General features: G+C 36.6%; 1 protein-coding gene across 2 annotated transcripts in view; it reads right to left on the bottom strand.

The window, feature by feature from the left end:
• kiz (kizuna centrosomal protein) overlaps positions 1–15,601 on the bottom strand; it is a 181,974-nt gene that overhangs the window by 16,867 nt on the left and 149,506 nt on the right. For both annotated transcript variants that reach the window (XM_051925558.1, XM_028797521.2), the window contains 3 exons: positions 15,380–15,442; positions 5,981–6,073; positions 4,994–5,057 (listed from right to left, as the gene is read on the bottom strand). In XM_051925558.1, the coding sequence (XP_051781518.1) occupies positions 4,994–5,057; positions 5,981–6,073; positions 15,380–15,442 (220 nt within the window). The remainder of the gene's footprint in view (positions 1–4,993; positions 5,058–5,980; positions 6,074–15,379; positions 15,443–15,601) is intronic.

Raw genomic sequence — 15,601 nt, 5'->3', positions numbered from 1 at the left:
ACAATACTAAATATGCACAAGTGTGTGTATGCGTATATGTGTGTTTGTTAATCTCACATACATATAAAATTAGGTTCAAAAAGTCCTGATGTTTTCATTAATTAAATCACATAAATATACTGTACTAAATAAAGACCAAACAAAAACAAAAAAAAGAAAAACAAAAAACAAAGTTTGCAAAGACTCTATATGCTTCTGGCAAATTGGTAATTGAACATTTCCATGGCCACCTTAACAATTCTACATGGTACGGACAAAGAAGCTTAATAAATATATAATAATAATAATTCATTACATATAATAATAATAATAATAATTCATTATATTGTATTATTATTAAATGATGATGACTTTGGCAATTTCAAACATGAGGGCTGTAACTGATGAAGGTGTATCAAAACTAAGGGCCTACTTCAATGACATATGGGATAACAAAGTCACAATCACAGAAAACAGAGCAGCAGAATAAGTGAATGGGAAATCATGGATGGGCATTTCACATATATCTAACTCTCTGTCCTATTACATTATGATTTAATTTTTTAAAGGTAATGGGAAGGGGGAGGGGAGTTGCCTTTAAAATTTCATAAGCCAAGAAGAGGATAAAAAAGTCGTAAGTAAAAGCCAATATTAATATTTAAGAACTGGAGTCAATAGCACACAATTGTACTTCTCTAGTTCTTCTAGATATGATACTTGCTGCAGTGTTATGAAATCAGTATTTAATCCACCTTACAATAAAGCAATATAAATGTCAGAGCTGTTTGATACGAATGAATGCTGTAACTTTCAAAATTGGCGTTTTGTGTTAGTATTAAAGAGCTTAGGACTATTAGTTAATGGTATCTATCTGTAGGCTATTGCTTAAAAATACTTCAAGAAAAAAGGGGCTTGTTAGAGTTTGGCACACAACAAAAGTTTTCAGACTAGCGAAGGGAAGCAAACTCAATTATATTATAATGTAAATACGGAGCTTAAAGAGAACTAAAGTAAATTAACACATGTAAATTGATAAATCTAGTTTTATTTTCTATTTTAAATGTTTCCATTACAGAAATATGAAAATGGTAAACGTAATCTCTAAAACAGAATTTTCTGTTTAAATATTTTTCAAAGAGAAAAGTATTACAGTATAATGGAAGAAATCAGTTCAAACAGCACTTGCTACATTGAACAACAACTTTTGTAATTATGGTTTAATAACAGAAGCACAGAATTAATCTGATGATATTCTCTTAGCATTTTAGGTATAAAATTCTAATTGACAATTTGGTAATGTTTGACAAAACAGAAATACATTACTGTAAAATATATGCTTTCTAATTCAGATAATGAACTTGCATTACAGTATATCACCCAGAAATGCAAAGATTTGAAACAAAAAAAAAGTTACAGGGGTGTTATTTAGCAAATACATTTAATAATAGCATAATTATACATGAGATGACTTAAAAAAAAAAAGTCTTTTTTTAATTTCACAGGAAACAAATCAATAAAACTTGAAAAAATGTCCACTGTAAATACATGGTATAAAGCAAGTGAAGCAGATATGCAACATATATCTTTTTATATTAATAACAGAAAATCCAAAGCACAATTAGACTTGTGAAAGAGAGTGACCTCCTCTGGTTGCTAGCTCTTACTGCCTCTGAATTTAATGATGCCACACACATCGTTTTACTTGCCATTTGTTACTGTGGTTTCAATTCAGATTATGACCCTTATCTCCAAATGATCAGAGGCCAATGGCTTCAACACATCCTTTTGTTTACCTAGAATGTCATAACCTCAAATTGTCAAGTCAAGGTTTTCTGTCAGTCTGGTTTGAGGCAGATTCTGTTTAAAGTAAATTGCTCATGGCAGAGAAAAAAAATAAATGCCTACAGTAAAACAGGACAATGAATCTCGGACAAGAGGAAGCAGTGGCATGCACCTCAGAACAAAAGGGAACAAGTGGTCTTTACATGGAGTGCAGCTGCTTATTAAGACTTACTCCTTCGTACATTATTCCTTTCATCCCCACTCAACCACAAAATGATTTTGCTTTAGTGGATACAATAGCAGCAAAAGATTTATAATGAATGAATCCTTAATAATAAACTGTTGCAGATCTGCCTAGTTTCTCCATGATTTATTATACAATAAATATCACATTCTATAAAGTCTAATGTTGCAAAACATTAAACAAAAAAGGGAAAAAATGAATATGAAAGACCCAATTTTCTTCCATCTCCAGAACCATAATACTAAAATGAGAACATATAAATGTGTTAAGAGTATCTGCTTGCATCTTTTATAGCCTGCATGTATTTAATCTGTAAAGCTTATTAAGAAGGAGTCATTGCTATGCAAAGCAGCACCCAGTGCCTTTCTCTTGCTTTTCAGCCGAGTGCAGTTTGGCCAATAGGACTGGCCCCCTGCCTCTCATTCTGCATTCATAACATGCAACATTTGTACAATGTATCTCTCAAAGGCTGCTGAATAGAAAGCCTTAATACTCATGTAAACAACTGCAAACCAATTACTTAATGAATCAGGCCCACACATAATGAGGTGCCACACAAAGAGCTATAAATGCATTTTTTTGCGCCAAAGCCTCTGCTTTAAAGTAAAATCCCTCAGCTGTAGTTTAGGCTTAACTGGCACATCATAATTATTGTCTGTAAGACAACAGAGGAAGCCATTTTTTATTTGTGTCCAGCCAAGGCTTCTTTTGATGTCACTCATCAGCTCACTGACAAAATAAAGGGGGGGTATGGGTTAAAAAGACCCCCCATTAAAAAAAAGACCTAGGCACAGCATACAGCAATGTTATGCTGATGTTCAAGTACTGGATTTTGAAACCACTTGTAAAAGCAATAAAGCAAAAGAAGTGAATACTATAAGTGGAATGCCTAAATGCAAGCATCTAAAAAATTTCACTATGTACAGATCACAAAAGGGAAGAGAGCACCTGAGCTCTCTGTTTCTGTGTTTCAAGATTCTCTGCCTGTTCTAATGTAGCTAATCTCTTTCCACCCAAAAGACTGATGTCAAGTGCCTCCATGTGTTACTATGAGATCTTATTTTACATTGCTACTAGCTACCCAATAACAACACAAAACTATACTACACTCTCTTATATTATTTAAGTGTCTTTATTTGAACATATTATATATATATATATATATATATATATATATATATATATATATATATATATATATATATATATATATATATATATATACACACACACACACACACATATTTAGCCTGTAGGGGCACTCTTCAGCAGACCCTGAATAAAAATTAAAGACACACACACAAACTTAATACTGTAATATAATAATTAATAAAAATTAATAAAAATGTACTGGGTTTAGGAAAACAGATACAGAGTTCTAGAGGCAAAATTATACATACTATAGCATTCTGGGGCAAACTAAAAAACGGATCATTCCTGTCAAATGAGTACAGCAGTAGCACTCCTGCCTGTCTTGCTGTACTTCTATATCCCCAAAATCCCAAAAGCTTTTTGCTTTCTATTTTTACTGGCCCCTCTTACTTCTGACAGGTGAACTTTTGCTCGCTCTCCCCAACTGCTTCAGATGAAGCCAGACTTACCACTTTTTAGGATCAGAAAAGTGCTAGAAAACTTCTGGGGTCATGCTTTCATCATGCAGGTGATAAGGGAGACGTATTAGATAAGTCTTTCTGCTGCCACTTAACGGCATGGAGATTCTTGACATGCTTAATATTATCTCACAGTATCAGGACTTGCAGTGGTGCTCCAATGAAGGGCTCCATACACAGTACGGAAGTAAAGCACATCCTAATGATGGTGGCCTGCTATAACAGGGTACCTGCCACCTGGTCATCTTATGGCCCAATGCTTGCCCTGCATTATGGCATTTCCATTGCATTTACAGTTCCTGCTGGCCTCCTTTTCCTATACACATACATTTTTAAATAAACTGAGACAATCTGAAACCATTTGCCATGTACTTGCCATCAATACTCCTCATAGAAAGAATCAGATGTCATATATAATATCATTTTTGTATACACATCAAAAAAAAAAGAAGGGCTACTGAATAGCAGTATTTTGAGACAACATTAACACTTCATGTCTGGATATAGTCTTGTGTACATGGCCACAAATCTAAGTGCTATCTTAAATGCCTCTTTGAGACAGCATGGTGCCAAGTAATCGCATGAAATCAAAGCAGATTGTTTTTTTCATGAAATATGTGTATCTATTACCTTTAAAAGGTACTCCCTGTGAAGTGTCTAAGCTTATGAATAAATGTGCCTTTATATATTTGTTCAGCATTCTTGTACAGACAATTTAAGATTTTGAAGAAAGATAAAACTTTTAAGTATAAAAATACATTAAAGAGCAATGATAAATGTATAAATATGTGAATATTATATTTCAAGCACCAAATTACTTTGCATAAGGAATGAAACATGGACATGCATACATTTATTTATCACTATACCAAAAAGTACTATGACTTGGGGTTCAATTTTATATATTATCACATGCAGTTAAGGTTCTGTCAGTACACTAAAACCAAAAATGATTTTTTTAAAACTGCAACATGAAATTCGCATGAAATAAATATCAGTGTATTCTGAAAATAATTTTAAAAATGCCTCAATTCAATGCATAAAAAACAGATGAAATGGTATTATGTTCAGAAAAATAGAAATCAGCATGGTGTCAGAATTTGAAAGCTTATTTGTACAAGAGTAGTTAAGAGAAACATTTTCGTGTAAGATGAAATGTTAAAAATATGAAATTCTCTGCTTCAGCAAAAGGAGGAAAATAACCTGACATATTATAGCTGTATTTGTAGAAATGAAGTGCATTTGCATGTGTCAGGACTTGAAATAACAATCAAGAATGTGCAGGAAATTAATTAAAACAATTATGCAATTTAATGATTAAAATGTATGTATTATGAGTAGCTAAAATAGTAGGGATAAAAAAAGCAGTTAATTTTACCCTTCTTGAAGACTTTGGTAACAAACAGCCACACCCTTTTCAGAATGTATCTCTCCACATTTTTCTGTCATTAAACAAAAACAGATCAAGAGAACTGGTTTAAGCAATGAATAAAATGTAACTGACAAATATAACTAATTTGAAGAGATGGAACAGATTATTTTGTGACTAATAAATTATTAATGAATTAAACTGACAATAGAATTCATTACAAACTGTGATAATATGGTGATGTTCAGTTCAGAACTGTATATGAAAATTTGCAAGTGTATAAAGAATTTCCCCAATTAAAAACTCAATAACTAAACAAAGTGATTAAATAAATAATAATTAACCACAGCCAATAAATAGTAAATAAATCACAAAAAGTAGAACATTTTAATGATTCTTTAACAAATATTTCTTCAATATAAATAAAAATAACCCTGCTGAGACTAGGCAAAAAAGCATTTTTAAAGGTGAAAATGTATACAGTTCACCAGACACATGAAGAATCAAGACATCTTGGCTATAAAACACTTGCTATTTGCAATTAAACTTGTGACTACTACTTCTGAAATTATTTTTGAAATAATCAGTAATTCTAATATTTAAAGTATTTACACGTTACTGAAGAAACAGCCCAGGGTATGGGGCCATATTTCTAACAAAACGTTTTGAACTAAGAAGAAAAATAAGAAAACTATACAGTTCTCTTCCTTTAATCCTTATAGAGGCTATTGTACTTATTTTATTACACAAATCAGACAGAAGTAGAAGAGGGTTTTAAAAGACATGGTAGTGTATCCAGTGACTGAATTGACTGAATACTTACATATCATATCACCTTGCCATTTGGACAAAATTTTTAACCAAAAGCAACACAATTAGAAAGTATGTAAACATGTAATTACTAATTTTTAAATGAAAATCATCACAAACATTTCTCTTGTAATTTTTTTTCAGATATGAGACAATAATGGTTGACGTTTTGGTATATTTAAATACCTCCATGCTCAATCTCAGACATATCAACTTCATCTTGAGAGTCTTGTGTCTGCTGCACTGCTGATTGTTTGAGCATCTGATAAGCCTTTGTCTCTGTTACAATTATAAAAATAACATGGATTACCAAAAATAACTGCACAAACGAAAAAAAAATCAAAATAAAATATTGGCATTTTTTCTGAATGGTGGTTTGAAAAACACTGCATAGACAATATGAAGTTATCAAACTGTAATATTGTAAAACAATACTAATCCAAAATGAAACCAAAAAAAATTTGTTTTGTGCAGAAATGAGATGGGGATCATCTATTTTACAAATTTAACTAGGATGTCATTTGATGCTAAAATGTTATGAAAAAACTGCTTAAAAACTTTTTTGACAACGTAAAATATTTAATCATTTTATAGTTATTTTCAGAAAGGTATATATTCAAATGGAGAACATTTTCAAACAGCTGTTTCAAGGAAAAAGAAAATCACTGCATCAAAAACAATAAAAATGAAAGCTATGAAACATAATGTACTACACAGTTTGTAGCTGTCATTCATTTGCCCCCTGCCCACCCCCCCAAAAAAATCTGTCACCCTATTTTTCCATGTCACATCCAATAATTACCATTAATTTCATTACTAATTTCAAATCAGCACAATGAAACAAAATAGAAGCATGGAATGTCCAGTAGATGGAGCATGAAAGCTACATACATTTATAATAATAGAAAATCAAATCAAATTTCTTTAATAGCACATGCAAAGTTTATTTATTTAATGACTAACTTTACATTTTATTTTAAGGGACAGAACCTGCTATCTGATTTATCTCATTTTTTGATTTTATTTGGAGTATCACCATTTCTGAACTAAAGCTTTCAATCTAAGAGCTTCAAAATAGCTATATTAGGATACTTTGTTAAACTTATTTGTTCCTTCTTTTCAGATGGAAAATGGTAAAAGAAAATACCAAAACAAATAATGACATTTGTTACAACTTTATTTTTAATTCTTATATACACTACTAGTGTGATACATTTGTGAATTTGTTTATAAACAGTAGTCATATTTTGTGATTATGGCGGCAGACTCTTACATACTCTGCACTTACTGGTCTGCCAAGAAAGTTTTATTTCTCGCAGAATTGTCTGACTGACACCAAACTGCTTCTCTTATCTGTAATTATTGCTAAATTTTCAGTACCAAACAGGGACCATGCAGAAGCAGGTTAAAGTTGGTCCCTGTTTTATTACCATTACATATTGTCAAAGGATTTCATGAATGCTGTGAAGATTCTTGACAATGCATGTAGAATCTTTGGAAGTTCAGTAATGCTGCAACATTACAGCCTGTATCCTCCTGCAGATAACAAGCATACACACAAAGCTTTATTTTAAAAACTCACTTTTGATGTGTTCATTTTTTGCAAAGTCACTGTTTCATCCTAAATGCAATAACATTACTATGGCTGCAGAGAATTAAATGACAGTGTTCACAATTTAGAAATTTCAGTCCATAATGAAGTGCTACATATAGATAAATATTAAAAGAAGCTGGAAGAAACTGTCATTCGCTTTACAGAAAAACAATACAAAAAACAGCAGATCCAATTATGTAACATAATATTCTCATATATAAATATTTATGAGAATATTATGTTATATATAAATATATAAACTTAATACAATTAAAGCTTAATTAAATTTGGTATCAAGGGTCTATAGAGGCTATAATAACCATAAAAAGTTAGAAAATGTATACATGCCATAACATTCAGGTGCATTTGAGGTGTGTGTACTATAGCCCTCAATGGACTGAGTTCAGTAGGCTGGAACCTTCTCAAAGCATTGAATGGTGGGGGGAGCCAAAGTCTATCTCACAACGACTGGGCAAAAGGATGAACACAAGCCAGGACAGGACTCTGTGCTTAATGCCTGCTTTATCTAATCATCAACAGTAAGGGCTCAGGGCATGGAAAAGAAAAAAAAAACACTTTCACAAATGAATGAATATGATTCCACAAAGTGCTTGAAGTGGAAACAAATAAATGGCAGTACTGTCTGTTTTTGTCTGTTTCTTCATCGTCCCTGTGATGCTTAAATTTTACACAATTTCTTAAGCTTTACCCATCTGAGTTTTTTTTTTGGGGGGGGGGGGTGTTGGTGGGGGTTTTGGGTTCCTCTTGGAGTTTCAGACATACTGTTCTAAATATATTGTGAAGATGCTGCAGTGAAGCAGTGTTTAATTGGATAGGCGGCCTATTAAAATTGGGACATTTTGATATTTACGCATAGTCTGAAATTGGGACTGTTCATGTAACCTAGACATCTGGCCACCCTAGTAAATTATAGGGACAGTCAAATACTGAATCTTTATTATCTGCAGATAATGGGGCTGCAAGGTTGGTTTCGTGTAAGTTAAATAGTACTGACTGAATATTTGTTTGCCTTGTGCACAATGGCTTGCAGGCAACAGGGTACATCATTCATATTTAGCTAATAACTCTTTGCTTTTCCTGCTTACATTTTATACTTTTATGGCTATTAAGATTATTTAATTTACCTGTCATGACTTAAAGCAGTGGGAGGAGGGAGATGCATGCAGAGGTTTCTGTGCGCTGAGCTTGACTTACCATTAGAGGGTTGCTGTCCCACACGCATGCAATTAGCCAGCAACTGTGAGTTCCTATCCTGCACATGCAGTCTCACTACTATTCCATTAACTTGTATTGGGATCTTTTTGACATTTGTAACAGCTATCAGAGGTAAAAGAGGAGAATCTACAAAATATACAAGTTGATGTAATGACCGTTGAGGCGAAATTGAAACAGTACACTAATTTGTAGTTGAAGGCACATGAAATGTTTGTACGTTTTAAGATTGATAAGTTAACAAATTCATGAATGCTTTTCAAAAGAAGATTTTGAAATTTTAAAACTGTGTATAACACCAACTGTTCAAAATATTGTAAAGAAAATTGAACTGTCTCGTCAAATTTCCCTGAAGAATAAGTGTGTCACATTTCAACAAAAACAGGTCTTGCGAACAGATAGACAAACAGGGCTTTCACAATAGGTACTTTGTGCATTACATGTAAACACATAAAAAGGCCCAAAACAGGAAACAAGTCTGGACAGGATGCCAATTTATTACAGAATTACACACCTACATGAGGCCAATTTAGAGTAATGAATTGTTTGAACAAGTCTGAGATGTTTGAGTAAACCTAGACAAAACAGAGGTACTTAATGGGAAGAAGTTCACAATACTGTATTCCAACCCAGAATGCTGATCTGTGAAGCAGCAGCACTCAAAAAAACAAGACATCAAAGAAATAGGTCCAAGCAAAGAAAAATAAATAAATGGTACACAATTACATGCAATAACTAATAGAGAAGTAGAGTCCTTATATATAGAATTGTTTTTTTTTTTTTTTTTTAAGTCTCTAAAGATAAATCTGATGATACGGTCAGTTGGCTGGGGAGGACAGAAACAATAAAACCTCAGGTAAACTGAGGAAATAAAATCTGCAGGGGTTCCAATTGCCAAAAGGCTGTACAGCCCCCACTGGGCATTCTACTTAACATAAATGTAATTACGCTGTTCCTTATTGTTTTTAGGCTTTATCGTAGAGAATTGGGGTGACTACTTTCATTCAAATATCAGAGGCGGCTACACAGTACTTTGTTCAGGTGGTACTGTACTGTTATGCTGCTCGAAGAAAAACTAGATCTGCTAGGATTCCCTTCATATCTGTTGTTTGGAAAAGAATTAAAATATCTGTTGGTTATGTTTGTTCTGTAAACGTACACATCAGGCTAGTAATGGCTTCCTTGTTCTTCTTGTTGCCAACTGAAAGACAGCATTAGGGTGTTTGTAACACTGGTATCAGGGACCAAATGCACAATACTTCAATAAAGGAGAAGTATATGATTTGTTTTTAGGGTGGCAAATCACAGTAAAAAAAAAGACAGAATTAAAATGGCACTTCTGTTAATGTTAGATTTTCCATGATTGTACCACAACATAGTAGCTCTGTTTCTTATTAGTAAAGAAATAGCTTTGTGTAAGTCATTAAAGGTTAATCATATAGACAGGACTCTATTGCAAAAAATATACAAAATTTTGCAATAAATTCAATTTTAACTGTATGAATTCTTCCTGCAAGTTACAAAATATATACTGGCTCTGTTGAAAAGTATGATTCACTTAAATTAAAGAGAAATGTGACTGACTTCATAAAACATGGTTCCTCTTGTAAAAGGATAACACATTGTTAGGGTTTCTAATTTTTCTACTACAACATCTCTTGGCTCCTTTAAATTGAAGATAACTATTTTAAATACTGTAATTACTATATTATTATTTTATTGTGTTTTGAGAAGAGAGAAATTATATTGTACTATACTGTATTTAAAAAATAATGCTTACAATCTCATTTTAGGCCAAATCAGGTTCACAGAGAAAACAATGTTGATCAGAGTGCGAAACCATTGCAGGGCTCATTGCCTCATTCACAAACCCACATGGGGTCACCTTAGAATTGCCAGTTTACCTAACATGTGTCTTGGGTAATGCAGGAGAAACGTAGGAGTACCTTACAAACTTCACATGGACAACGACCAATTGTGGCTTCTGAACCCAAGATGCCGGTTTAGTGAGGGTAACAGTATTAATCACTTCCTCATCATTCTTTCCCACATTACAAAAGAACATATTAAAACTTTAGATGAGAACAGGCCATTTGCCAAATATAACTTGCCAATTTTTATTAGCATAAAACAATTTTAAGTGAAAATATGAAGGTCTTTGGGGTGTCCATGGAGCAACACTGTTTGGTAACTGTAGGTACATGGAATATGTTATCTATATGAAGACATATTATTATATATATGTACTGTGTATTCCTTACAAGTTTTAAAAACATCTATCATGCTTTCTTCTTATTTTTGACTGAACTGTTTAACTTCTTTCAATCTTTCCTCAGTGCAGTAAAGATACAATAAAGTTATTCATAAAAGCAGAAACAAACAGTGCACACAATATTCTGTGAGAAGATGAGGAAAATACAGTACACATTTTAAAACTTCCTTCAGTTTTACCCTATACACCATAAGAAAGAAATATCCACTAGCCTTTTCAAATGATTCAAGTCTGGTTGTGAAAAGCATCCACTGTAGTAGTAGTAGTAGTCCTTTTCACAATGTATTATAATTTTAACTTCTAAATCTACTTTTTCAATTCCATGCAACATGAGATGTTATTATCAAAAACTGTATGATGTTTAAATATAAGGATAGCATACTGGCAATACGTTAGTTCAGTCTAGTTTAAATTATTTTAAATTATCTGTATTTTGATTTAAAGTACTGTACAGTAATATTGTCTGTCATTTTATTAACATGGAAAAACTAAGTGATAAAGCATTATGCATTTGTGCATATTTCCCATTAAACATTATTCAGTACATGTTCCAACTTGTTTACAAAATTGGTTCGAATGAAACTTGTTCATAACCAGAGTCCCACCTGTAAATAATATTCTTTTGGACTAAGTTAGTTTTCTATGTTTGTTATAATCTATATATATAAAATTATGTAGAATGTCAGTCCTGCTGTTTCATATTCTAGCTTAAAAATACATTTACATGTTAGCTGTGCTGCTATATTTGCTTTTTCCATTCTGGATATTACTTTCCACAAAAATGTACAACATTTTCTGAATTGGTTTGTCTTTCTATTGATATTCAGTAATACTTCCATCTAGTGGAATATTTAAACTCTTGTTGGACTAAAGGCAACTATGAAAGTCTGCTAAAGCCAAGACTAATTTATCATGAATTAGTAAAGGAAACATTTGTAGACATTTAAATGATCATAAAATTACTTGTTAATATGAAGGATTCTTATACTAAATATGTAATATCAAGACAAATGTGTCTCAGTTAAACCACCTCAGACCACTCCAAAGTGAAGTTTTGTTAGTAGGTCACATTGCGGAGATGAATAAACACTTTACTGAGTTAAGGTCTTCTTATAGAAGAGTAAATGAGTAATAGATACATTTTTGCAGTACCTAAAATGTTATTTAATAATTTAAAAGTTATTTTACATCTGTATATTGTGGAGGATTGCCGGCTTTCCAGTCCGGCCCTCACCCCCAGGCCGCTAGGAGGAGCCCTCCGGACAGCATATTGGTGCCCCGAGTTCCAGCAGGGCCTCATGGACTTTGTAGTTTCTATACACAGCCCTGCTGGATACCTTGGGGGCCGCCAGGAGTCGCTGTAAAGGGGCTAGTGGGCTCTTGCGTGCCCTATAATCCGGGAGTGCGTCACAGTCATGTGACTGGAGGAAGCGACGTGCTCCCGGGATGAAGAAGAGGACTGTTTGCCCTGACCCGGAAGGAAAACGGACTTGTGGGTTTGGCTTGGAACCACTTCCGGGTCAGGAGCTATAAAAGGACTAAGGAAAGCCCAGAACACTGAGCTGAGCTGGGAGGTAGGGTGGCAAAGTGTCTGGGTGAGGAGGATTGGTTATTGTGAGAGAGTTTATTGTAATTTATGAATAGTGTGGTGTGTGTAGTGCTTTGTGCACAGTATAGTAAAATAAATAGTTATTATACTTTCACCTGGTCTCAAGAGTGGTACCTGAGGGTTCAAGAGGTGGACAAACGCCTTAACTGCTACACTGGCGTAGTCGGCAGGATCCTCTGGCCGTCTGGAGGCAGAGGATCTGCATTTAAAATTAAATTCGTTGTGGCAGAGAACCCTAAGAAGGTCCCTCTAGTAACCGCGGAGGTGAAAACTCCACCCGCGAAGAAGAACGCTGCTATCGTGAGCTGTGACACACAGCCAGCTGCAATGGGGAAAAGGTCTGGCAAAAAGAAGGCCAACACCAACTGGGTGAGGACCGCGACCGATGCCGAGCTGACCTGGACTTACCTGACTGGCTGTGAGGAGGACCGGCAGCCGATAAAGGCTGAGCAAGCCCGAAGGGCACAACTGCAAGAAGGCTGCCAGCAATCGGCCGCATCAACAGCCTGAAATGAATCGGGGACACCGCGGAAAAATCCGGAGGTATGTGCCGGGGCAACGCCCGATGGGCAGGGGATGTTTCATTGGTATTTTGCAGAGGCCTGCCTTCCGAAAACACCCGGTGAATCGGATACCTGCCTCGTACCGTGGCAAGATGGCCGCGATACCCAGAAGGCAAGTCGGGCTGGAAGCGGTCAACCCATTCGTGGGATGTATCCGCGCGACGGCGACCAGGAAGAAGGTCAGTTTGGAGCTGTCGGTGAGGTCAATAATTCCCCAACGCGTCTGCGCTCCCTGAAGGGGAAGGGGGCGGCGAGCGAAGCAGCGCCAACATTAAATAAAAAGAAAGAGGGGCGGGATGTGACTGAAGGATCTGCCGTTAATGGTAAAAAGGCAGACCTCAGTCGGTGTCTTGCAGCCACTCGTCCCTCAGAAGACTCCAAATCCCAGAAACCTTCACGAAGCCCAGCAGAGCACGTGCCAGGAGCGGACGTGCTCATTGGTTCCCGGTCGGCAGGTGATCATAACAAGGAAGTAGCCTTGCTGCCGGCCGAGACAAATAACTTTATAAACTTAGGGGAGCTCGACAAATATCTCGAGCCCCTAAATATTTTCTTCCAGGGACTACAAGAGTTGAGGAAGCGTGTAGAGGAGCTGGGAGCTACAGCGGAAACACCGTTGAAGGGACTGCAGGAATACCTTCGGCAGTTAGGCCGTGAAGCCCCGGCCTCGATTAATGCGCCGGTGCAGGTAGGTGCCCTCTGTACCGTATATAATAAGGGGACACAGTGTGAACCGGCACCGCGTTTAAAAAGTAGCGGTTGCCAAAGCGCTGTGAACCCGACATTGGAGTGTGGCACAATGACGGAGTGGTCGGGCAATTGTCCGATAGAACTGGGGCGGCGGTATCAGACGCCGCTCTGGACCGATGCGGACCTTAAGAGCCCGACCCGCGTGATAAGGGGGTTGCCGTTGGTTACTGGAGGGGCGGAGGAAGTGCCAATCGAACCGGGGCGGCTGGATAGTGCTGTTACCCGGAGCGATGTGGTACTAATGACGCCGCCTCCAATAATACATAGGACAGCGGGCGTGCAAACAGCAAAGAGGCTCTCTCTTTTCCATAGAGAGCCTCACGCTGTGCACAAGCCCCAGAGAAAGCAGGAGATCCCCGAATTAAAACGAGGGTCTCCTAACAAAATAAAGAAAAGGGCAGAGAGCAGCAAAGTGGCCATAATTCCCTCCTTGGCGGAGGAAAGGGCGGAGCTAACCCTGACGGAATTCCCAAGGTGTTTTAGGTCCCAAGAAGAGAGGCGACCAGGAGGACGGCGGCGGTGTTACAACTGCCGTCAACCGGGCCACCTATGGCGAAGTTGTCCCCGGAGGACAGGGGAGCGGTGGGATAACAGATACACTGTTCCCCCAAGGTTCGCTGGGGGTCTCGACATCGTCGCCAGGGTCCGGATGACGCGTCCTCTTGGAGGAGAACGTCCCTCGCGGGGATCAACGCTCCGCCCCAGTTGGCTTCGCTGAGAGGGGGGAACTGTGGAGGATTGCCAGCTTTCCAGTCCGGCCCTCACCCCCAGGCCGCTAGGAGGAGCCCTCCGGACAGCATATTGGTGCCCTGAGTTCCAGCAGGGCCTCATGGACTTTGTAGTTTCTATACACAGCCCTGCTGGATACCTTGGGGGCCGCCAGGAGTCGCTGTAAAGGGGCTAGTGGGCTCTTGCGTGCCCTATAACCCGGGAGTGCGTCACAGTCACGTGACTGGAGGAAGCGACGTGCTCCCGGGATAACGAAGAGGACTGTTTGCCCTGACCCGGAAGGAAAACGGACTTGTGGGTTTGGCTTGGAACCACTTCCGGGTCAGGAGCTATAAAAGGACTAAGGAAAGCCCAGAACACTGAGCTGAGCTGGGAGGTAGGGTGGCAAAGTGTCTGGGCGAGGAGGATTGGTTATTGTGAGAGAGTTTATTGTAATTTATGAATAGTGTGGTGTGTGTGTAGTGCTTTGTGCACAGTATAGTAAAATAAATAGTTATTATACTTTCACCTGGTCTCAAGAGTGGTACCTGAGGGTTCAAGAGGTGGACAAATGCCTTAACTGCTACAATATATATATATATATATGTATACAGTATATATATATATATATATCATTTTAAATGTATTAATGGTACTGCTAGGATTCTAAAAAAAGGCAACATTTTATTGTAGGTAGGTAGGTAGGTAGGTAGGTAGGTAGGTAGGTAGGTAGGTAGATAGATAGATAGATAGATAGATAGATAGATAGATAGATAGATAGATAGATAGATAGATAGATAGATAGATAGATACTCATCTATTTTACACCTTTCAGGCACTATGTTCTCTTTATTACCTCTAATAGGGATATTTTCAATGAAGAGTTCTTCCTTGCTTTCTTCATAATCATTTTGCTGTCCTGTAAAATAAAATGGTCGGTTGCTTTTATCAAAACTTAAATTGTAAACCTTTGTGTAAATTGCCTACGTAAAAAATGCATTTGTTTTCTTAGAATTTTGCTGTAATACTCTCACATTAAACAGGATATAATGTTCTATTAATATTTTAAACTATTTTT

The sequence above is a fragment of the Erpetoichthys calabaricus genome, chromosome 3, assembly GCF_900747795.2.
Source record: "Erpetoichthys calabaricus chromosome 3, fErpCal1.3, whole genome shotgun sequence".
Taxonomy (NCBI): Eukaryota; Metazoa; Chordata; class Cladistia; order Polypteriformes; family Polypteridae; genus Erpetoichthys; species Erpetoichthys calabaricus.
This window is presented reverse-complemented; position numbering and strand designations above follow the sequence as displayed.